Genomic DNA, 22,890 nt, shown 5'->3' with positions numbered 1-22,890 from the left:
AAACAAAAAAACCTCTTTCTTTAGGTTATTTCTATGTTCGTTGGCCAGTAACTCCTTATCAGTTGATATAATTGTACTTTCAATTTAATAAGAGGTTAAATAAAGTGAACAACCTCCAGGATCACTCAAAAGTAGTCCCTAATAGAACAGGAGGGGTCGTGTTTCAAGTGGAGAAATGTTTAGATTTCTTCTGCTGTTGATATCTGTTTGATTATTTAAACACTTAGGAAGTTCAGAGAGAAAAAGATTTCACAGTATTTCCATGTAGCAGTAATTATGTTAGTGTTTCCAAAATTTGCTCCTAATAAAGTTCTCTGAAGAATAGTAGCCTTATTATGGATGTGTAAGAGATTTGTTACAGTCATGATGTCTGATTGGTTGCTATCACACTCTAGGGTATGATCATATCTGTATAGTTCCTTGAGTGTACATTTTAAATAGATTTCATGTGTAACATAGAGAAAAAAAGTGCTTGTTCTCTGCAACATTTCATCATTTTTTCCCCAGTTTCTTTCTTTATATTGTAGTGTTTGTGCTGTGATATGGTAGGAATCAGACTGAAATCACTGCCATCACTCTTAATTCAAATTTGTCCTCAGAGACAGCCTCCTGCTCTCTCCTCATGTGTGTCCTAGTGGGTTCTCACACCCGGCCTCAGTAGATTAGAACAGTTCTCAGTGATGCCTCGTAACAGTGAAAGAAAAATAAAGAATGGTAGAAGCAGCATTAGATTATTACATGTGGTTTTGTTTAGTAGATAAGGAAATTAGACTCACCTCATCAGTGAGAAAGGGAAGAAGATTATCAACCAGAATGATACTATGTGCGTGATATTTTCATCAGGGAACAAAGAACAGCTGACTAATATATAGGATCCACTCTCAGCGTTCTGTAGAAGCCATTATTTAAATAGTTGGATGACGGAATAATATAGCAGTTGCCCAGTGCTTTTGAGGTCATTAGGTTTATTCTACAGAGCTTAATTAAAATCTGAAAATAAATGCCTCTGTGCAGGATATTTTATTAGTTGTTGCCTAGGTGAAATATGCCTTGTAATTACTTCCTACCTCTTTCAGATTCTTTTCTTATGAAACAAGCTTCTCATTACTAATTAGGAATGAGGGAGGAAATTTCCCAGAGCAAACGCTAGAAAGGGACATTCATCATGTAAAATAATAAATTAGTATTTTACTATCATATTTTTGGATACCCAAATACCTTAAATTTTAAGGAAGTTTTGTGGGGGGGGGGTTAAGAAAAAAGTGAATCTGACAAAAACTCAGTTGTGGTAAATTTCAGATAATTATCTTTGAATTTAAAAAATAAATTTTTCCTCTTTGAGATATGTAAGATAATGCAAAAAGGTAGTTTCTTTGATAAGCAGATTGTGTTTAGACATCAGAAGATTAACAAGGTAGATTGATCTGAAAGATCCTGTCAGTTCTTCTCAGAAAGGAAGAACTTTGAGAAGAAAAGAAATCCTCCCAAAGGAGGAAACATACAACATGCAACCACACTGGGGAGATTGCCTTCACTGCGCTTTCCCAGCCCTTTCCTTATAGTGATGTTAGGACCCTGCCTTCCTTCTGTGTTCTTGTCCACTGTCATCCATGAAAGCTAACCAGTTTGATCCATGTCTGCCTCTGCAGCCCTGCGTGTGAAGCCATACTCTTCACAGTCTGGCCTCATTTGTTCTTGCTCATGAAGCCGAGGTTCACACTCCTGGAGCTTGTTTTCTCTTCTTCGGATGATCATCTCCTCTTCTCTTTTATTTGATAACCATCCATCCTCTAGGAAAACTAGCTAGTGCGGTCTTCTTTTTAAAATGTTTATGTCACTTGAGAACCAGAACTAGACAGACACACACAGGGACAGGGAGACATGCACAAGCACATGCACCCAGGGAGAGGAGGAGGGGGAGAGAGAGGAGAGAGAGAGAGGAGAGAGAGAGAGAGAGAGAGAGAGAGAGAGAGAGAGAGAGAGAGAGAAACTTCCATTTGCTGATATGTTCTCTAAATGCCTGCAAAGGCCAGGGCTGGGCCGGGCTAAAGCAGAGAGTTAGGGACTCAGTCCAGGTCTTCCACTTGGGTGGCAGGGACCCAGCTACCTGAGTTATCATCTCTGCCTCCCAGAATCAGGATTAACAGGAAGATGGACTCAGAGAGCTGGAACCTGAGCCGAGGTACTCTGACATGGGATGCAGGCATCTTAAGCAGTACAGCTACTAGGCCAAGCACCAAGGAGCATTTCTGGATGCTGTAGCTTAGCAAATCACTCTGTTCTTTTATCACTTTGTCCTTTTATCACTTTGGAATTTTTTGAAACCACTATTAAAATGGATTCACTACCATCATTTCAATTTTGTCATCATTTCTGTTGCTCACAGTAGGAGCTCAACAGTTATGGATAAATGAGTTGATTCTAATGAAAGCTTATAATTAAGAGACAAATGTACTTTTAGATTGCAAAATTGTCTGCAAATTTTATTTCCCTGGTATACAACACAGTGACAAAGAACTACACATTTTGTGCGTGTCTTTGGTCACCTTTCAGCAATAGAGTGAATCACTCTTCACTGACAACTTTTGTGTGGACATCTCTGCTCTTGACCCGCAGTTTGTTGACCTGGGACTCGGCAATGTCAGCCCTCTCCTCGGCCTCCTCCAGCTCGTGCTGGAGCTTGCGGAATTTGGAGAGGTTGACGTTGGATTGCTCCTCCTGTGAACAGAAATGTGAACAGAATGCGTAAGAGAGAACAAGAAAATTTGACACACTCTGATTCTTGTTACCATTGTTACCAAAAGAAGCTGCAGGATTTACTTTATGAGTGAGAAAGCAAAGGTTTTGTTCCTTGGTAATGCATACAGGTATTTCAGAAAGGTCATGGAAAATGAAACTAAAAGATGAATTTGATACAAACAAATTTTTCAAAATAATACATACAAAGGATTGTCAAAAAATTAATGGAAGATACTTATGGTGAGGAACTGCCAAGAACAAAAATGTTTGCACCAAAATAAACTTTCCTTGTAATTCCACTTTCCTTGAAGTTTTTGGTATCTCCTTATTCTTATTGGGCACCAACTTGCCTGTCTTAATAAGTGCACTCACAACACACCACTGGTCTCAGCAGGCTTTCAGCTGACTGTCTTCCTGGAAAACCTATGACAATGACTGAGGCTAGCAAGGTGCTGTAGCAGGTAAAGCTGCCTCCTGTAACACCAACATCCCACATGAGTGCCAGTTCATGTTGATCTAGTTCACAACTAATACACCTGGGAAAGCAGTGGAAGATGTGGTGTCTGGCTCCCTGCTACCTACATGGGACACCTGGATGAAGCTCCTGGCTTCAGGCTGACCCAGTGCAGGCTGTTGCAGCCGTTTGGGGAGGGAATCAACAGATGGAAGTTCTTTTTCTCTGTCTTTCCATCTCTCTCTGTAACTCTGACTTTCAAATGAATATATATTTAAATATATATATATATGTATATATATATATAGTAAATTAAAAAGGCAAAGAGCTGATTCAAACTTATTTCTCTAAAATAAATTTTAGAGAATAGACACAGTGGTGGTATTGGGTGCAAAGAACTTAACTTTGGTTTCAGAATTAGCAGGGAGAGAACAAAAGCTAGAGTGAAATTGGAAAAAATAAAGCCGTGAGGTAGATTCATCATGAAGTTAAGAAAATGTGTGAATTCAGTCTCTGAATGTGCTTGCTGTTCCTGTGATGGTGGGAGTTCTAGAGTTTTCTAGCCAGTAAGGGAAGTGCATTGCAACCAAGAAGCATTTACTTGGTAACATTTCTGGGAAATTGCTTAAAGAGGTCACAGCAGAAAGGAGCCTGTATGTCTAAAAGCTCTAAGAATTTGTGGCAACCTTTTTTCACCCTGAGTACTTTTCATATGGACTTCTGTGCTTCCAATGATATGCTCCTTGCCTTAAAGGATCTCCCTTAAATTCCATAAGCTCCAGGCCCCACGAAACCCGACTGCCTCAGTCCCCGTGGAGATACTCACAGCCTCCTCAGCCTGTCTCTTGTAGGCTTTAACTTTGGTTTGCAGTTTGTCCACCAAGTCCTGCAGCCTCAGAACATTCTTGCGGTCCTCCTCCGTCTGAAAGAGGAGGCAGTTAGTACCGTTATTTGAATCCAACTCGTGGCTTTAATCGCTTGAAAAGCTGCAGGCTTGGAAATCTGCAAAGGCCAGTCACCTGGTAAGTGAGTTCCTTCACTCTTCTCTCATGTTTGCGCAGGCCCTTGACGGCCTCCACGTTGCGCTTCTGTTCACTTTCCACTTCATTTTCAAGCTCCCTCACCTGCAAGAAATCAAAGGTGTATGACAGCCTGGCCATAACCACGTGAACAGGTGGGAATCCGATGGAGCTGCAGACACCCACCCTGGCCTCCAGCTTCTGGATCTGCTTCTTGCCGCCCTTGAGCGCCAGCTGCTCGGCCTCGTCCAGGCGGTGCTGCAGGTCCTTCACCGTCTGCTCCAGGTTCTTCTTCATGCGCTCCAGGTGGGCGCTGGTGTCCTGCTCCTTCTTCAGCTCCTCCGCCATCATGGCCGCCTGTGCAGCAGTGAAACAGACTGGGTTAGGAGAGCTGAGAGAGCGTGTCCTGCTGCACGTCTCCTCCCCAGTGTGTGGCCCTCTGCTCACATCAGTGATGGCCTTCTTGGCCTTCTCCTCCGCGTTGCGGGCTTCCTGGACGATGTCCTCCATCTCTCCCTGGATCTGGGAAATGTCGGTCTCCAGCTTCTTCTTGGTGTTGATCAGGCTGGTGTTCTGGTTAAAAATATTTTTAAAAAGAAGGAAAACACATTTAATTATTCACATTGTCATTGAAACTAGTGTAGCTTATTAGCATTGCAAAGAAATACCACCATGTTTTTAACAATTTTACTATAAACAACAAATTTTAATAGTACTAATAATGGCCTCCAGGAATTTGAATTTGTCGCTTTTTATATCCAGTGAACTTTCCTTATGTGTACACATGATACATGAGTATTATTTACTTGCATACTATCATTCTCTATTGTATTTGCTGTTGACAGCATAGAATAGTGAAATGCAAGATGTCTACTAGTGCTGGTTACATGGATATTTGCAGGTAGTCTTTGTGTTTCTTTACAGATGTTTCTAGAAGTCCAGATTATTTTGTCATTGATTATACCAGCCTGCAATATATAATGCACATGTGAACCAACTAGGTCCAGTATTAACTGTACATTTTCCAAAATTCCAGGAAAGACCACTGGCACTGGCATCGTATTTTATAAACAAGCTGATTTTATCCAATCATCTTCAGTTTATGAGACGTTCTTGAGCCTCACCTGAGTGTGCAAGAGCTGCACACGCTCACTGGCATCCAGCAACTCTTGCTCTGCCACTCTCCTGCTCCTCTCGGTCTGTTCCAGGGATGCCCTGAGCTCTTCAATCTCAGCCTGCATCAGGTTAGCTCTGCGCTCAACCATGGCCAGTTGCTCTTTAAGGTCATCTTGGCCTCTGACGGCGTCATCCAGATGTAGTTGAGTGTCCTACACAGAAACAGAATACAATTTACTCCCCCTCCGGTTAAAGGGGTCACGCAAATACTTTGATCTTAATAACCTAGGGTAGGAACAATCTGTAACTATATATAATGACAAATTCCTTATAGGCTAGAGTAGCAGTTTACTTTAAATAACATGATGTTAGATTATTTTAGATCTGAATCATAAAAATGTGGTAACATGGTTCAGTGTTGCTGTTTTATATGTAAAACAAACGAAGTCCAGAAAAATGAATCATTTTGAATTGTTGCATGTGGCTGAGCTCTGATTACTCCCTATCTTCCCACCTGTCGCCTCTTTTTCTCTCTGAAGATACCCTCGAGTATTCTATGCCTGAATAAAAGGAGGACTCCCAGTGAAACAGTTAAATATACCTGAATGGTACTAGATTTCAGAACTAATCTAGATTTCTTAAGATTTATGGTCCTCACAAAACCTTAAAACTTGAGTTACACATTGTTGCCCAGACTATATGCTATGAGTGAGCACTCCTGGAGTACCTTCAGGATTCCTTGTGTGTTCCTGAGATTCCTTATTGCCTCAGCAGCCTGGCGGTTGGCGTGGTTCAGCTGGATCTCCATCTCATTGAGGTCTCCCTCCATCTTCTTCTTGATCCTCAGGGCATCATTTCTGCTCCTGATCTCTGCATCCAGCGTGCTCTGCATGGACTCCACAACTCTGAGGTGGTTTCTCTTTAGCTGATCAATTTCTTCATCTTTTTCAGCAATTTTTCTGTCAATCTCAGATTTCACCTGATTCAACTCAAGTTGGATGCGAAGAATTTTGCCTTCTTCATGCTCAAGAGATCCCTTAATAAAAGCAACATGTAGGTTACTCAGAGATTCTTCTCCCATATTGCAATGATTTCTCAAAGAACATGCTTAAAAAAAAACCTTATAAACTATCATACGTCTTAATTTATCCTATTAGTTCTGCATTCCCAAAACACAGTTGACTTTTCACTGATTTATATGCACTAGCCTCTAAAGGTTTACAACGTGATGGATCTCAATTGCTATTTGTTTTTCAGTTCATTTATAATGTTTGGGTGAGCAACTGAAATACCTACCTCCGCCTCCTCCAGGGCGGCCTGCAGCTCACTCTTCTCTTGGTCAATCTGCTTCTTTATTTTCTCCAGTTCGTGAATGTGCTTTCCACTTTCTGCAATTTGCTCAGTCAGGTCAGAAATCTCCTCTGTAGTTTAATAATAAATACCAAAATTCAAAATTGAGAATGAAAAAACAATTGCAAAAAAATATATGTGTCCGTACCATCTTTGATAGGATGATTAGAATGACTCACGCTGCAAGTTCTTATTCTCCCTCTTTAGAGTTTCAAGGTGATCCAAGGATTCCTCATAGGCATTCTTCACCTTGAACACCTCTGTGCTAAGAGAACGGGACTCCTTCTGGGAGGCCTCAAGTTCAGCCTGAGTTTCCTCGTACTTGTGTTTCCACTCTGCCAGAACCTGCAAGCACATTGAGAGTGAGCCTCTGACGTCACGAGCAAAGTGCTTCCTCCCACAGGAGTCTGTAACCACGAGCTACCTTGTCAAAGTTCCTTTGCTTCTTGTCCAGAGCTGCGCAGGCAGCATTAGACCTCTCCACATCAATCATGAGGTCCTCCACTTCATTTTGTAGCCTCTGCTTTGTCTTTTCAAGAGAAGCGCATTTGGAATTCACAGCTTCCACATGTTCCTCAGCATCCTGAAGACGCTGGGCCAGCTTCTTCCTGAAAAGTTGGTCAGAATGAATGACCAAGAGCAGATTCAAAGTCACCACAGTTAACTTTATAAAGCTACTAAATAAAGCTACTAAACAGCATATTTGTTCCAGTATTTTTGCCCTCATATCCATAGGTTACTTTTTTTTTCTGAAATAGCTTCTCCATGCTCATTTCTTCTATAAAATTTTGTTTTCTCTGATGAGTTCTTATTTTTAACTATCCAAGGAGTTGTCAAACATTTATCGGGCCGTTTGCATTTATTTGGGCGGGGGAGGGGAGAGGGACAGGCTATTTATGTGAGTGAAAAAGTGAGGTGAGATAATACTGGGAGCTGGGCATGGGACCCTCTCATTTGGTTTAATTCTAATAACTACTAAACAGATCAAATTTAGGAAGACTTTCTAAGAATGTAATTTCTGTCTCCTATTCTTGTGTAACTCCTATGATTATTATGATACAAGCAATATGTATAGTTTTGAATAAAACCAGTAGTACTGGTTGTTACTTAAAATGATGACAGTGTATTGTAGTTTGATTCTGAACATTTGGCACTCTAGATAAGGAAAATCTGATTATAATTTCCATTATGTTATACTAGATAGTCTCAAATGTTTCCATTTCCCTTCAAGTGTAGAAAATTAATTATACTTAAATCATAAAGGGTATGCTGATAGTAATCTATTCAGGTGGAAAGAAATTTAAGGTGTTTCCATGGCAGTAAGAAGAAGACAATATTGAATATACCACCGTACATGAAAACAGGCTGAAGTCTTTGACCTATCCCCATGCCTGCCATAATTTATTCTATTTTTCTTACACTGTTTTTACTTTTATTTTCTTCTGACTGACCATATCATTGAAAGCACATACTTGGCCTCCTCCAGCTCCTCCGTGCGCTGGATGGCGTCCGTCTCGTATTTGGTCCTCCACTGGGAAACCTCGCTGTTGGCCTTGGACATCGCCCTCTGCAGCTCAGCCTTGGCTTCCTGCTCCTCCTCATACTGCTCCCGCAGCAGGTCACAGTCGTGGCGGGCCGACTGCAAGGCGTGGGCCAGGGCATTCTTGGCCTAGATCATGAAAAAGTGTGTAATGTGACTTTATGTTCTTTTGGTATTCGCTACATGAAGTTCAGTACTGTGTCTGTCGAGTTGCACAATTCAAGTGACTGAAAATGGAAAATGTTAACTGTAGACTGTATGCTAACCATACCTTAGTCTCTTCCTCTAGCTGCCGCTTTAATTCCTCAATCTGTTGTGTAAATGCTTGCTTGCCTCGGGATAGCTGAGACACCATGGCATCTTTTTCATCTAGCTGCCGTGAAAACTCACCTGTGAAAAACAAGTGTGAATGATTCAGTGCTGTTATCTAGGTGAGGGATAATGGAAAGAACTGAATAACATTAAGACCACCTTAGTTCACATGATGAAAAGAACTCAAGAGCATCAGTGCTGTGGAGAAGATTATTTCCTCAAAAATGGCTGAGCTTTCTTTGATTTTAGATTGTTGGTTTTGGTTTTTGTTTTTTGTTTTTTTTTTTTTTTTTTTTTTGAGTAATACTGAGGCGAAATCTCCTGAGCCTAGATGGCTTCTTTCATTGCTACAATTCTAGTAAAAGCATCTCTTTTTATCATGTAATAATAAAAAGATCAAGAAGTAACTTAGAAGTGATGAATGGCTTTGTTTCTCAGGTGGAGGCTTCGCCTTCATTCTTAACCTCTCCACAGGCTGCTGGTCCTCAGTGACTGACCTGATTCTGTGTGTAAACGCGCCTTCTGGGCCGAGAGCTCGTTTATGAGGCGCTGCTGCTCTTCCTCTTTGGTTTTCACTTCGCTGAGCTGATCCTCTAGAGTGCGGCACATTTTCTCGAGATTTCCCTGTGGTGGGAAGTGGAAGACAGCAAAAGATAACTCGTTTCTGTTTGGAAGCCTGGGATTTGGAGACAGGTAATTACTGGTGGAAAGGGGCTGAGTTTTACTTATTTATTTTGATAGAAGCACAGGTTTCTGTAAAACCCTGTGTGGTGCCCAGAAATTAAAAGAAGCATGCTTATAGTTTGGGCTAAATGCCACAGCACAAGGTGATCAAAATCAGAGTGTTTTCTTTTGAAAAGAAGGAAGATATATTCTGCATGCAGAATATGATTTTTGGATACGCCTTTCTTGTAATTGCATTCTTACATGGCAATCATGATGAAAATCTGAAGTTATTTCTAAGAGGAATATGTGAAAACCAGTAATTCAATCATTTCAATCACCGAACCTTTAACAATTGCTAGGAATAACTGTTTAACTTCAAATAATATCTAGTGTTTATGTGATTTGACTAGTGATATATAAACTTCGACCTTTTGAATTAGTGCAAAAAAGATGAAAATGAGACAAGTTGGTAAGGACCTTGGCTTTGGAGACGGTCTCCATGTTACTAGCAAGGTCATCAATCTCCATCTTGAGCTCGCTCTTCTCCTTCTCCAGCTTCTGCTTGACCCGCTGCAGGTTGTCGATCTGCTCCCCGAGCTCAGCCACACTGTCCGCGTGCTTCTTCCTCAGAGCAGCCGCCGTGGCTTCGTGCTGCAGGGTGGCCTCCTCCAGGTCCCTGCGCATTTTCTGGAACTCAGCCTCCCGCTTCTTGTTCATCTCAATCTGGGCAGAAGTGGCCCCGCCAGCTTCTTCCAGCCGCTCGCTGATCTCCTCCAGTTCCCGGGAGAGGTCAGAGCGCTGCTTCTCTGCCTTGGCCCTGGAGGCCCTCTCAGCCTCGATCTCCTCCTCCAGCTCCTCGATGCGGGCCTGTGTGTGTTCACATCAGCATTAGTGTGAGATCATGCAGTTTGGTTTCCACTATTTCCTAGGAAAGATGGGGGTTATGGCTTGCCTGCAACTCCTTGATCTTCTTCTGCAGCTGCATTCCAAGGGCCTGTTCATCTTCAATCTTACTTTGCAGATTGCTCATCTCAAACTCCTTCCTAATAAAACAATGCATTAGCTCAAAGTTAGTTCTTTTGCAGGTCTTCTGTTGTGTGTATAACTGAATTATCACTGCTGCTTTTTTTGAGAGTAATATACTATTTTCATTTTTAAAAAGTCATTGGTGTTATTCTTTGCATGTTAGGAAATAATATTTTTGGAGATTCTTTGAACATATATTCATCTTCACTGATATACAATAAACTGAAATACACTTACTTTTTGAGTTTCTCGTCAAGTTGCTGCTTGTCATTTTCTATATCCATTGTGGATTCCTGGGCCAGCTTCAGGTCTCCCTCCAGTTTCCTCTTGGCTCGTTCCAGATCCATGCGAAGTTTCTTTTCTTGTTCCAGAGACCCTTCAAGCTAAATTTATAATAAATTTTTTAAAAATCCATTCTTAAGTACTGAGCTTTAGACCACTAATCTTCAATGGTCTACAGGAAAAATGTACAAGGTTCAAAAATAGCATAAGAACATTGTCATTTACAAAGCCAACCGCTAAAGGCTTCTGAGCATCGGAGATGGTTGTATGTCTCAATTGTTTATTTCTTTTAAGGGGAAGCATTTTGTTTTTCACACTTACATCATCCACTTGCTGCTCGAGCTTGGTTTTAGCTTTGGTCAGGGTGTTGACTTTGTCCTCCTCTGCCTGCAGGTCATCCAGGGTCTGCTGGTGGGCCTCTTGGAGGGCCTTCTTCTCCTTGGTCAGCTTGGCAATGTTCTCATCCAGGCCTGCCATCTCCTCTGTGAGGTTTTTCACCTTGGGAAGTAATGAGACTTAGGACTAAGTACTACATTTTGGCAGATTCGGTTCTGTGTTTTACTTTATGACAAAAAACCACAACCTTTCTACGTGTGTGTTTTCTACCTTGTTCTCTGTGGCATGCTTCTCCTTTTCAACCTTGGCCAGGGTCAGCTCAAGGTCATCGATGTCCTTCTTGAGCTCTGAGCACTCATCCTCCAGCTTCCTCTTCTTGGCCGTCAGCTCAGCATTGATCTCTTCCTCATCCTCAGCTCTCTCAGTTAGCTCTTTGATCTTGGCTTCCAGTTGGATTTTGGTTTTGATCAACTGGTCACACCTTTCCTCTGCATCAGCCAAGCCATCTGCTTCCTAAAGGGGGCAAAAGTAAACATTTTTATTTGGCTAATCTATATCTGTTAACAGAAAATAGTTTATTAAAAGATAAAAAACCAGTGACTACATATTTGGAAAACGCATGCACTCATTCACTTGCCAACTTCTACAAATGAAATAAATAAATTGTTAATAATTTCAGTCTACTGAGCAAGTATTACAACACATTTCCTCCAAATATCCAGGATTGGAAGGGTAAATCAGGAAAACTAGTCACTTGTCCTAAAATCAAGTGCTTATTAACCTATTTTAAAAAGTCATTTATTCTGGGACTTAGTTTTCTCATATTAAGTATGAATTTATTTATGTTTTTTTCCTCCTGCTAAAAACAACATAACTTTGATTTTATACTCGAAATGTTCACTAAAGAATCTAAACTAAAATAAAACCCCGTTTAGAAAGAAGACTTTGCATGCTAACGACAAGCTGTTTATGAATGCGTATGTGGACATATGCAGCATAGTGTGTGGATTTGCATCTATTCCTTCTTTGGGTATCAATGCTAAAACATTTATTCTTAAACCTTAAATTTAAAAAGAATTCTCACATTCAGCTAGACAATTATTGCAAAATGAAATGTGGTTGAACTGTATGAAATGTGCAAAACTCACAGATTGAACTTGGAGTTGCAGGTCATTTTTCTCTTGCATCAGAGCCACCATCTTTTCCTCCAGTTCCTTCCTCTTTGCCTCTGACTTAGCCAGGTCTTCTTTGGTTTTTTCAAATTCTTCCTTCATGTTGGCCATCTCCTTCTCGGTCTCCGCACTCTTCAGGAGGGGCTTGATCTTGAAGTAGAGCTTCATCCAGGGCCAGTGCTTGACGTTCATGAAGGCACGGACATTGTACTGGATGCAGAAGATGGACTCCCTGTGATACAGAAAATAGATGCAAGTGAAGAAAAATGTGTGAGATGAGAGAAGTGATCACTGCTCTCGATTCCATTATAGAAGTGCCGGAAAAGAAGCCGTGTGCTTGATCCCTCACCTCCTCTCCATCATCTTCTTAAACTCCACTCTCATCAGGTAACCTCTGCATATGGCTTGAGTGCGTGTGATGAGTTGAGCCAGTTTTTCATCTCGCATCTCCTCTAGAAGTCCCAACAAGCCAGCTTTGAAGAAAACCTTAACAAATAGCAAGAGTATTGTCTTCATTCATGAGAAAACCCAAAAGTTTTGAAAATATGATAGACATTTAGGCTGGTAGTACCTTGGTGTGACCAAATTTGTACTGGGTGTGGTCAATGTCGATGGACCCAAGGAGTTTCTCAGAAGCCTTCTTGCTGTCAATGAACTGACCCTCAGGGATTGCACTTGCATTCAACACCTTGTATCTGTCAGAATAAAAATAACCAGAAAAAGTGCCCTTTATTCACTAAAATAAAAAAGGTAGAACACATGGTAATTATCATTGAAAAGATAAATAATACTGGGGCAACAAAATGCCATTTAAAAATTCAAACAGTATTTGAGGTAAAAATCTGCATCAGTTTGACAAAATCTTAGGATAACGCAATACTAGCTTGACTCCTTTCATGATCACAGTTTGATCAAGGTATAAGCTAGGATGAGAGAGCAGTATGTAGACACTGACCTCTGCTTGAAGTCAGCGTAGAGGATTCTGCTTGGGAATCCTTTCCTGCAGATGCGGATGCCCTCCAGCACACCGTTGCACCTCAGCTGGTGCAGGACCAGCTCATGCTCCATGGCACCTAAAAATATATGTTTGTTAGAGTAGTCCAAAGAGAAGGCACACTGCAGTTTCATTGGGATATCAGAGATGTCTTACCAGGAGTCTTAGTTTCATTGGGAATGAGGCAACGTACAAAGTGGGGGTGAGTGCTCCTCAGGTTGGTCATCAGCTTATTTAAATTCTCCTATAAAGCCATATGAAAAGTGTTAAGATAATTTTTTTTTGCATCTACACCAGAGTCCCTATCATTGATCCATGGCTACTTTTGCTCCGGTTTAACATTCTAATGAGCTGCCTCAATGAGAAAATAATCATGATGGCCTGTAGGAGCTGTCCATGTGAAGTATGGGCAGGAAATTACAGATTCTACACAACTGGCCGTTTCAGTTTGTTATCCTCAAGCACTGCTGGTCAGAGAACATTTGTGTTGGAGTAACTGCAACCAAATGAAGTTGCTTTTAAAAGAGGGTTAAATGTGTGGGAAATTTGTTCAATCCCAGATCTCGTAGTTCTGGAGATTGGCAAAAAGCATGCATTTATCATAGATTTGATGTGAAGAGACATATTGTGTATCTTCTTTTTGTCAAAATTTTTCTAAGGCATTTTTTATGTGTCTTAATATTTTTTTCCTGTTAGGATAACTTAATTAACAAATCTAGTCCTATGAAATTCAAGAATATAGCATACCCTGAAAAGAGCAGACACGGTCTGGAAAGAAGAACCCTTCTTCTTGCCGCCTTTCTTTCCACCGCCACCGCCACTCTCTGAAAAGTAAAGGCAAAAAGTTAAAACTGTTTGTAATTGTTCTTTTAGTACTATTATTCCTAGTGAAGACTGCCAAAATGATGTCATTCTTACTTCAGTATTTCTTTGCGTTCAGTTTTAGGGTAATGTAATGATTGGTTCTCTAGGCATTCCGGGAAAAATACTAAGAGTATTAAAGAACGGCAGTGAAGATGGCAGATGTTGATAAGCGATAGGATTCCCCTTTTCTAAAGCAACAGTTAGCAAGGAGTTGCCCATAGACCGGGTCGTAATGGCGTTGCCCATAGACCAGGTTGTAATGGCACTTCAGTACTCCAGGATAAACTGAGTTGCCTGCTTGGTTCCAGCTCCTGTGCTCTGCTCCTCTGAAGGGAAATCCTTTTTCCTGTTTTTTTTTTTTAATTTTATATCATTTTATGACACAGTTTCATAGGCTCTGGGATTCCCCCATCCCCTCCTCAAGCCCTCCCCCAATACTGAACTCCTCCATATTGTTACGGTAGTGCAGATCATGTCCTGTCATGATTCCTTCATTGCAGGTATGGATTATGTGGAGAGTCCAGCATCTTATTGTCCAGATAAATTCAACAGTTTCATTGAGAGACCATCCTTGGTCTGAAAGTAGAGCTCAATACCATGTTAATTAACTTCATGATGTGGTTAATTTTGATGTTTCTTCCTGCTGTTGAAAATGTGTAGTGACATCTCATTGGAGGAGATGATATCCTGTTTGTTTTTAATTGTATGTGATCTCTCACATGCCTGGTGACTGAAGAGAACAGAACTTCAATTCCTCAAGCACCAAGCCTTACAAATGATTTACTTATACCCAAGTTAGCTAGATACTTGAAGAAACTAATAGTATGAAGATTATAGAATTTGAGCAAGTTACTCAACCTATTCAAGTCTTGATTTTTCTCTCTGATGAAATTAGGCGATAGATTAAATCATCCACTGTGCCAGTTTTAGCTGTAAAGCATGTGATTAGAAGACTGTATTAGAGTTGTTCAATGTTTCCAGTCAATGAATCCATACTGGCTTGTATTTTGATGTTATTTTTTTGCTGTATCTATTTTGTCTGTGATGAGCAACGTGATTTCTATTTTCCTATTATGTGATTCTTGGAGCAGACTGATGTTTAAAATTACCTGCTTCACCAGTTTGTGCTCCAGAGAAGAGGAAAGCCAGAGTCTTCATTGCAGACTTCTGGTAGAGCCCCACCACAGTCTCGTTCAGGGGGTCCTTGTTCTTGTCCAGCCAGCCAGCGATGTTGTAGTCCACGGTGCCCGCATAGTGCACCAGCGAGAAGTGGGCCTCAGCCTTGCCTTTGGCAGGCTTAGGCTTCTGGAAGTTGTTGGACTTGCCCAGGTGCTGTTCATACAGCTTGTTCTTGAAGGAGGTGTCTGTGGCCTTGGGGAACATGCACTCCTCTTCCAGGATGGAGAAGATGCCCATGGGCTGAAAATAGGAAAAAGAAAAAAAAAAATTATCAGGAATTTCCATGGCTGGTGAAATTCCCAAACTGCCAGGTTTCAAAAGAAACCTTGAAACAGCAAATTAAGAAAGCCTCTGTGATTACTTGTACTCCAGCACTGGAGTAGGGAACCACTATTATGTATCAAGAATATACGGGAATGTTTGTTAGGAAGACGGTTAAAAAGTTCATCTATGGCCTGGCAAACTTCAGTTGAGTATGTAAAACTAAGTTCTGTCATACTATTTCCAAATTGTACTTTTATTCCTTAAGTGTATATATCTGAATAATTTCTTCTCTACTGGCAGGGTAATTTTTTTCTTCTTCTCAGATCTAGACATGAAAAAATGTGAAGAGAAGATAAATTATGTATAATGACTAAAGATGAACTATTCCCAGGAGAAAAATGCATGTTGTGTTTTGTCATTAAAACTCTTTGTACTCTAAGCTCTGCTCACCACCACTGTGGAGTTAAGTGATGGTAATTTATTTTTGCTTTCCAAGCAGTTTGTCTCTTTTCAGTGGCAAATTTTCTGTGAAAGATTGAAAGAAAATTCAGCGTTGATGATTTTACAAATTCAGAAATTGCCTCAGAAAAACATATTTTGATGATCTAGAAACTAAAATGCTAGGAAAGAAAATGCATGCTTTTCCTGAGGATCATAGAGTTTTCATGAATAATCTAGACCTTTCATGGTAAAATTCACATCTGTTTTCAAAATCACACATACTCAGCCTGCCTTTATGCTTTTGTCGCCATCATTATGTGAGTTTTGTCTGGAGCATTTGAAAGTTTCTTAAGTGGCAGTTGAACTTATTCCCTCTTCCACTGTTTACAGAAGAATCCACATATTAATGCCATTAGTGAGCTCCCAGTACAGTTTTGAAACTGTCTAGTGATTGTTTGACAACGTACTCGAATGTAGTCCAACTATTGTTCCTTCCCCTTGACAACTGGGGCACTTGGGACTAATTTTCTGGGCAATGACATGCAGAAGTTTGATGACTATTTACTAGTTAATATGAATTGAGAAAAAAATAATGAGTGCAAGAGTTGAGGTGGTAACCTCCAAACTTTATGCTTCCTTGTTCCAAATGAGGGATGATGTATGCACAATATATTGTCATGGGTGTATCAAAGTTATTTACAGTACTTGGAGGACTTGCTGTAATTTCATCCTTTTCTACCATACACATAAAATCAAATAGGAATAAGAGAGAGTGAATTTATTAGATGGATAAATGCACAACTAGTTATGTGCTTGTGTTATAATGATTTTCTACCCTCTATACTTTATTCATTAGTAACACTCACTGACCTCACAGCTGATCAGTGTGCACAAGTGTGTCATAAAACACCATTCCTGTTTTGAAAATTAGGATCGTAGTTAAGCATAGGGAAGTGAGCTGTTTTTTCCTAATCTAAATGTTTGAAAAGTCACACAGACCTTCTCAATGAGCTCAATGCAGGCAGCCAGGTCCATGCCAAAGTCAATGAACTCCCACTCGATGCCTTCCTTCTTGTACTCCTCCTGCTCCAGCACGAACATGTGGTGGTTGAAAAACTGCTGCAGTTTCTCGTTGGTGAAGTTGATGCACAGCTGCTCCAGGCTGTTGAACTACAGGAAAGGATAAAAACAGGAAGTAACTTATAAGTGATTATCTCTATAGAGAACTTACCAATATTTTCTTCAGAATTTAGGACATTTTGACTTATTAAATTGTAAACCTCAAGATAGGTTTCTTAATGATATAATGTTAAGAAAAGAATTGAATCCTCAAATACTGTACTTCACAAGTAACTTTGTGAAATATGCACATTAGGCAAAGGACTGTGTATTAAATGGGGACTCTTAAATATTTTCTTAGAGTAATTTAAGTGTTTTTATACTCAGCCATTTGAATCCTGGCTAGATTTTGAATATTCTTATCTTTCATGGTTTAGCCCATGAGACTTCTAGAATTAAAAAAAAATAAATTTTCTTTCTTTCCCTACTTATACTTATTTATTTGTTTTCCTACCTCTTTCAAATAGCCTTTTGGCAAGAATTACAGTTTGTACTTTTTATGAGGATAACTTTCATTGCCTAACAAGACTAATTTAATGAACTGGTGAGCAAACTGAGTTTGCTGAGTTTCTATCCATTCTCTACTCACATCAAAAATTTCAAAGCCTGCAATGTCCAAGACCCCGATGAAGTACTGCCTGGGCTGCTTGGTGTCCAGCTGCTGGTTGATGCGGGTCACCATCCACAGGAACATCTTCTCGTAGATGGCTTTGGCCAGAGCGCCCACTGCATTGTACACCTTGAAGAAGAGTGGTAGTTTAGTTTTTGGAATTGGATGTAAGGATAAACTCTTTAGTCATCAGTGCTTCGAATGAACAAGGGCAGGTAGGTATTTAAGTCATGTTCACCTGTTGAACATTCTGGCCTTTGGTGACGTACTCGTTGCCGACCTTGACCCTGGGGTAGCAGAGGGCTTTGAGCAGGTCAGCAGAGTTCAGACTTGTCAGATAGGCAGCTTTGTCAGCAACTGTGGGACAAGGGAAGAACAGTGAATCTGACCATGTCTTATGCCACTTAAAATATCAATGGTGATTACAATTAGAAAGCTTTCCTTGAAAACTCATGTGCAAATGTTGTGAAACCTATCCATTTGTCCATGTTGTTAAAGGCACTGTCATCATTCACACTAATTTTAATCATTAGTGGTAATGATAAACTTCAGTCTTGAGAATCAGTGCTCTGTGGGATATTTGAAATATGGTGGAAGTAGGTCACAGGTAAATATATTTTTGAGAAACCCTAATATAGTAGTGATAGGAAAGTTGACATTTCTGTTTTACTCAGTACATATGAACACAGAAATTTGTGGAATTACTGGAATTAAAAAAAAGTTTTAATTGCATCAAAAATCCTAGCTTAGAAGTCAATGAAGAATGGAGCAGACAGAAATCACAAAGCTCCACAATCTGTTCAATCATTTAACACATGAGAGTATCTCTGTTTCTTTCCCTGACACTTTTACACCTCAAAAGATAGTGCAAAGAAAAGGAAGACACAGTCTCAAGCTCTGGAAAGTTGATGAGGGGAGGGTACCTTCAGTGCCATCTGGCTCAGCCTGTTCTTCCCTTTGCTTTTGCTTGAATTTCAGGTTTCCATAATGCATCACAGCTCCAGTTAGCTTGTAAATGGCTACCTTTTCGTCAGAGCTGAAGCCCAGGATGTCCACAGCACTCTGTTGAAAGGGTTGAATTTCATTACCTCCTAATTATTACCATGGCCGACTCCCCCCAAACCCAGGGCCCTGCCTCCGCCTCCTCCCTCATCGTGCCTTGCCTTAGATACCATGTTGCCATTTTCAGAAAACACTCATAGTCTTGACCTATTTGATCCACATAGCAACACTAAGAGATGTGTATCAGATGAGTCCCTCAACTAGTAGAGATATTATAAGATTTAGCGACAGTCACTTAGCTGAGACCCAGCCATTTTTCCATGTCAACTGGTCCTTATTCCTTAGGCATGTATTCCTAATGGTTTCTTGGCTACTAACCAAAATGATTAATAAGATGAAGAAAAAGAAAAATAAGCAACTAGGCAAGGAATACCAATGACACAGCATTCATTACAGATATTTAAAGTTCTCTAACACGTGGCAGAAGGGCTTGGAAGTATCTTGTGAATAATCTCATAGGTGTAATAAAACCTAAAAGTTATATAACCTATTTATAGCCTTTCTGCTAATGCTTTTCATTCTAATACAGTAAAGTTGTAAACTGGAAAATAAACTGGCCTTTTCCTGTTTCATACGCATTACTTACATCTGTGGCCATCAGCTCTTCCTGATCATCAATGCTGGGCACAGTGATTTCGCCTTGACTGACAAAGGCAAAGTCATAGGGGTTGGTGGTGATCAGAAGCATTTCTGAAAACAAGAAAAAGAATATATACACAGAGTTACCTTGGTCATCAAAACCATTTCAGTGGGCTTCCTTACAACTTCCTTGGTAGTAATACATCAAAAACATTTCTTACCAATAAGCTCTGGTTTCTTATTGGACATGATTTGATAAAATATGTGGTAGCTTCTTTCAGCCTTCAGCTGGAAGGTAACTCGAGATTTCTCTAGCAGATCTGGAAAGTCAGATTAAACACAGTTAAGAGAAAAGGCCACACTGATAATTTAAGCATTTTGAAATGTCACACAATATAGTTAAGGACAAGAACTTCCTCTGTGTATTTCCAAAGAAAAGATTTTCAGCCGCTAGTATTTATTAACTTACATGTTTCAATATCTGCAGAAGCCAGTTTGCCTGTGGCACCAAAATGGATTCTGATAAATTTACCCTTAAAAAGACAAAAAGAGGTGTACTGTACAAATGAAAGGCAAAGCTTTTTCTTTAATTATGAAGCAGATAAGTGGAGAAGGAAGTGACACCGCATGTGTAGAGTGCCAGTGGTGAGTCTCACATGAAAACGAAGACCAAGAGACTTACAAAGCGGGAGGAGTTGTCATTCCTCACGGTCTTGGCGTTGCCGAAGGCCTCCAGCAGGGGGTTGGCACTGATGATTTGATCTTCAAGGGTTCCCTTAGGAGGAATGAATATGATAGGTAAAGGACTCTGGACAGTGTGAACCGTCAGCTAAAATAGCTTCTCACTTGACCTCCTTCTCTTCCATTTTGTCCCTTTACACTATTCTACAACTTCAGGCTTTCTAACATGAGTTTAAAGGAAGGCAAATTGAGAGTGAGAGGTCCCAGTGACGTGGCCTCAGTTTCTGTATCCATCAGGCCCACTTTTTTAAAGTCTTAACACATAATTGTGGGTGCTTAAGTCTGTTTCACAGCTATATAATTGTATCGTCAGCTGTTAATGGTGATTTATCCATTTTATTCTCACAAGCCTTCCCAGGAATTATTTTTCAAATTTGGGTATGGCATACAATTGGTTGAGGTGATTTTAAAGTCTTTCGTTAGAGTTTTGAATAATCTGTTATCTCCTTCATCCTCAGGTGAATATCTTACCCACCTGCATTTTGCCAGGAGTGGGTTCCTCTTTTTTCTTCTCTCCAGTAATTGCAATTGTTGCAAAATACTGGATGACACGTTTCGTGTTCACAGTCTTCCCTGCTCCAGATTCTCCGCTGTCAAGTCCAAATGGAAGAAACGGTCAGAATCTAAGGCAGTAGTAACCACCACAATGGTCAACACTCAACAAAAACGAAGGCTGAAAACTACATACGTAATCAGGATTGACTGGTTCTCGCGATCTGTTGAAAAGAAACAGAAGATAAGTTTAAATACACACACAGAGCACATAGGCCAACACAGAATTTATAAACTCAAAATTATCTTTAGAATCCCCATTAGAAAAAACCTGTAATTTTGTGCTTTGCTTTTACATCATTCTTTTTAAAATAAGTAACAGAAAATGGGCTCGGCAGCGTGGCCTAGTGGCTAAGGTCCTCGCCTTGATCCCATATGGCCGCTGGTTCTAATCCCGGCAGCTCCACTTCCTCTCTATCTCTCCTCCTCTCAGTATATCTGACTTTGTAATAAAAATAAAATAAATCTTTAAAAAAAAAATAAGTAACAGAAGATGTGCCAATGAATCAGCATGTAGAGTCATGTTATGCTTAGTGTGATAGAATGTGTAATATGCTGTTTCACCATTTTACCAATGAGATTACTTTATGAATATCACATAAATAATATTTTCACATTCCATTTGATCACCTTGTTCCATAATTGTATCATGTTATTAGTGTGCAAAGTTTCATGTAGTGCTTGCCATAGTTTCCCATTGTGAGTTTTCAAAACTTACTTTTTAGGAAAAGTTGTATATTAGTTGCAGTTAAAATGGAGTTTGAGGCCTAAATTTGGTTAATTTTAAATTGGAACCAGCATTCATTATATGAATGTTAGCACAGAAATTAAGCAAAATTGTATATATTTTTGAATGGGTGCATTTTATTCTAAATATAGTTCTCTGGCTTTATTATTACTATCATCATATTTGTTCTAGGCACTTCGGACCCTTTATCTTCTTTGCTATTTGAATATAACTATTTTACCCACGGCTATAGCAGTGATGGACTCACCAGTCAGCATGAACTGATAGGCGTTGTCAGAGATGGAGAAGATGTGGGGCGGGGCCTCCTGGCGCTTTTTGCCTCTGTAGGCAGCCACCACCTCGGGGTTGTACACCGGCAGCCACTTGTAGGGGTTGACGGTGACACAGAAGAGCCCTGAGTAGGTCTGGGGGAAAGCAGAGTTGCTCAGTTAGCAATCACCTTCTTAATCCACCTTGGAAATCCTGCTGGCAGGGAAAGGGGTGAAAGGGCCTAAGTACTATGCTTGTTCTTCTGAGGGTGAGTAATTTCATGCACTTATAATGTCTTTTCTCATCTGCTGCTGTACAAGCGTACTATATTGTTCAGTGAATTCAGTTTGGTTTTATACATGTACATTTTCAAATCCATTAGAATTTACAGCATTAACCAGATGGTGCTTATTTAAGCAAATATGGCCAGAGTAAAATCTGAAAATAGAGTTCTTAATTTGTTTCAGCAAACACAGTGGGTTCACCGAGTGAGGAAGGTCTCAGGAGACACTCACGTAGATCATCCAGGCTGCGTAACGCTCTTTGAGGTTGTACAGCACAGCGGGCTCGTGCAGGTGGGTCATCATGGCCATGTCCTCGATCTTGTCATATTTTGGAGGGTTCATAGAGAAGACTTGGTCCTCCTTAACTGTGACAGTCTTTTAAGAAAAGAAGGAGCCAGTGAGTATCAAGCAAATAGTAGATGTGGGTCAATTATTCCGCCTCCTCACTCATTGGGTATTTTGTTTTGTTTTTAACTTACAGCGCCACCCTCTGTCTTCACAGTCACTTTCCCCCCTTCCCGGCTTTGAACTGTGCTTTTCACATAGGACTCCTTAGCGTCCACCACAAAGACAGAATTCTTGGCATCAAAAGGCTTGTTCTGAGCTTCAATTCGCTCCTTTTCAGACTTGCGGAGGTAAGGGGCCGCCTCCCCAAACACAGCCATCTCGGCGTCGGAACTCATGGCTGCAGACTACTAATGGCAGCTCAGGAAGGGCACACCTAGAGAAGGCAGGGACAGATGTCACTGGGTTAGGCTGAAGGAGCGCCCGTTTGGCAATGACCTGCTCCATTCACCACACTTGCTTCCCCACTCTGCCTCTAGGAGTCACTCCTGTGGACCACACCTGTCATGCTGTTGACAGATCAGCCCCTTGACTTGCGTGTGCCCCCCTGTGTAATTTAATTTTTGTAAAATTCAGGTCTCCATTCTGTTCTCTATAATGTAAATGTTAGCTGAGGAATGTAGAGGAACTGATATCCAATCAACGTTTGTAATCCTCCAAGTGTATTCAGAATATTTCCTTTTCCTGCTTTTTTTCCCCCTAACGTTTTTGATGTTGCACTGATAGAAATGGAATTACACATTTTTACAACCGAAATGATCCGATTTTAAAACATCAACTATTTAGGCAAATTTCCCTCCTGCTTCAAATAACTAAAAGTAGTTGTGAAAGGCACGTCTGTTCTTTA

The 22,890-nt window shown here is 40.4% G+C and overlaps 1 protein-coding gene across 6 annotated transcripts; it reads right to left on the bottom strand.

Annotated features, from left to right (window-relative positions):
• Positions 1–2,480: 2,480 nt before the first annotated feature.
• MYH4 (myosin-4) lies at positions 2,481–22,413 on the bottom strand. Of its 6 annotated transcripts, XM_012929716.2 has the most exons (39): positions 22,178–22,413; positions 21,930–22,073; positions 21,413–21,569; positions 20,554–20,581; positions 20,341–20,455; positions 19,807–19,899; positions 19,594–19,657; positions 19,346–19,444; positions 19,132–19,235; positions 18,407–18,545; positions 17,722–17,840; positions 17,463–17,612; positions 16,754–16,924; positions 14,980–15,289; positions 14,787–14,800; positions 13,754–13,807; positions 13,163–13,250; positions 12,968–13,085; positions 12,584–12,707; positions 12,362–12,498; positions 11,989–12,244; positions 11,111–11,353; positions 10,826–11,002; positions 10,460–10,605; positions 10,149–10,239; positions 9,674–10,063; positions 9,028–9,154; positions 8,490–8,608; positions 8,151–8,347; positions 7,103–7,286; positions 6,858–7,023; positions 6,625–6,749; positions 6,056–6,364; positions 5,337–5,540; positions 4,660–4,785; positions 4,399–4,569; positions 4,213–4,317; positions 4,020–4,115; positions 2,481–2,718 (listed from the first exon to the last, which is right to left on the bottom strand). In XM_012929716.2, the coding sequence occupies exons 1-39, from the start codon at positions 22,379–22,381 to the stop codon at positions 2,566–2,568; spliced, it is 5,817 nt and encodes a 1,938-aa protein (XP_012785170.1). In that variant the 5' UTR covers positions 22,382–22,413; the 3' UTR covers positions 2,481–2,565. The 6 variants fall into 6 exon arrangements, with proteins under 6 accessions (XP_012785170.1, XP_004594796.1, XP_004594797.1 ...); XM_004594739.2 differs by lacking the exon at positions 14,787–14,800 and having other exon boundaries at positions 13,754–13,826; positions 14,964–15,289; XM_004594740.2 differs by lacking the exon at positions 14,787–14,800 and having other exon boundaries at positions 13,754–13,830.
• Positions 22,414–22,890: the final 477 nt, after the last annotated feature.

The sequence above is a fragment of the Ochotona princeps genome, chromosome 17 (assembly GCF_030435755.1).
Source record: "Ochotona princeps isolate mOchPri1 chromosome 17, mOchPri1.hap1, whole genome shotgun sequence".
NCBI lineage: Eukaryota > Metazoa > Chordata > Mammalia > Lagomorpha > Ochotonidae > Ochotona > Ochotona princeps.
This window is presented reverse-complemented; position numbering and strand designations above follow the sequence as displayed.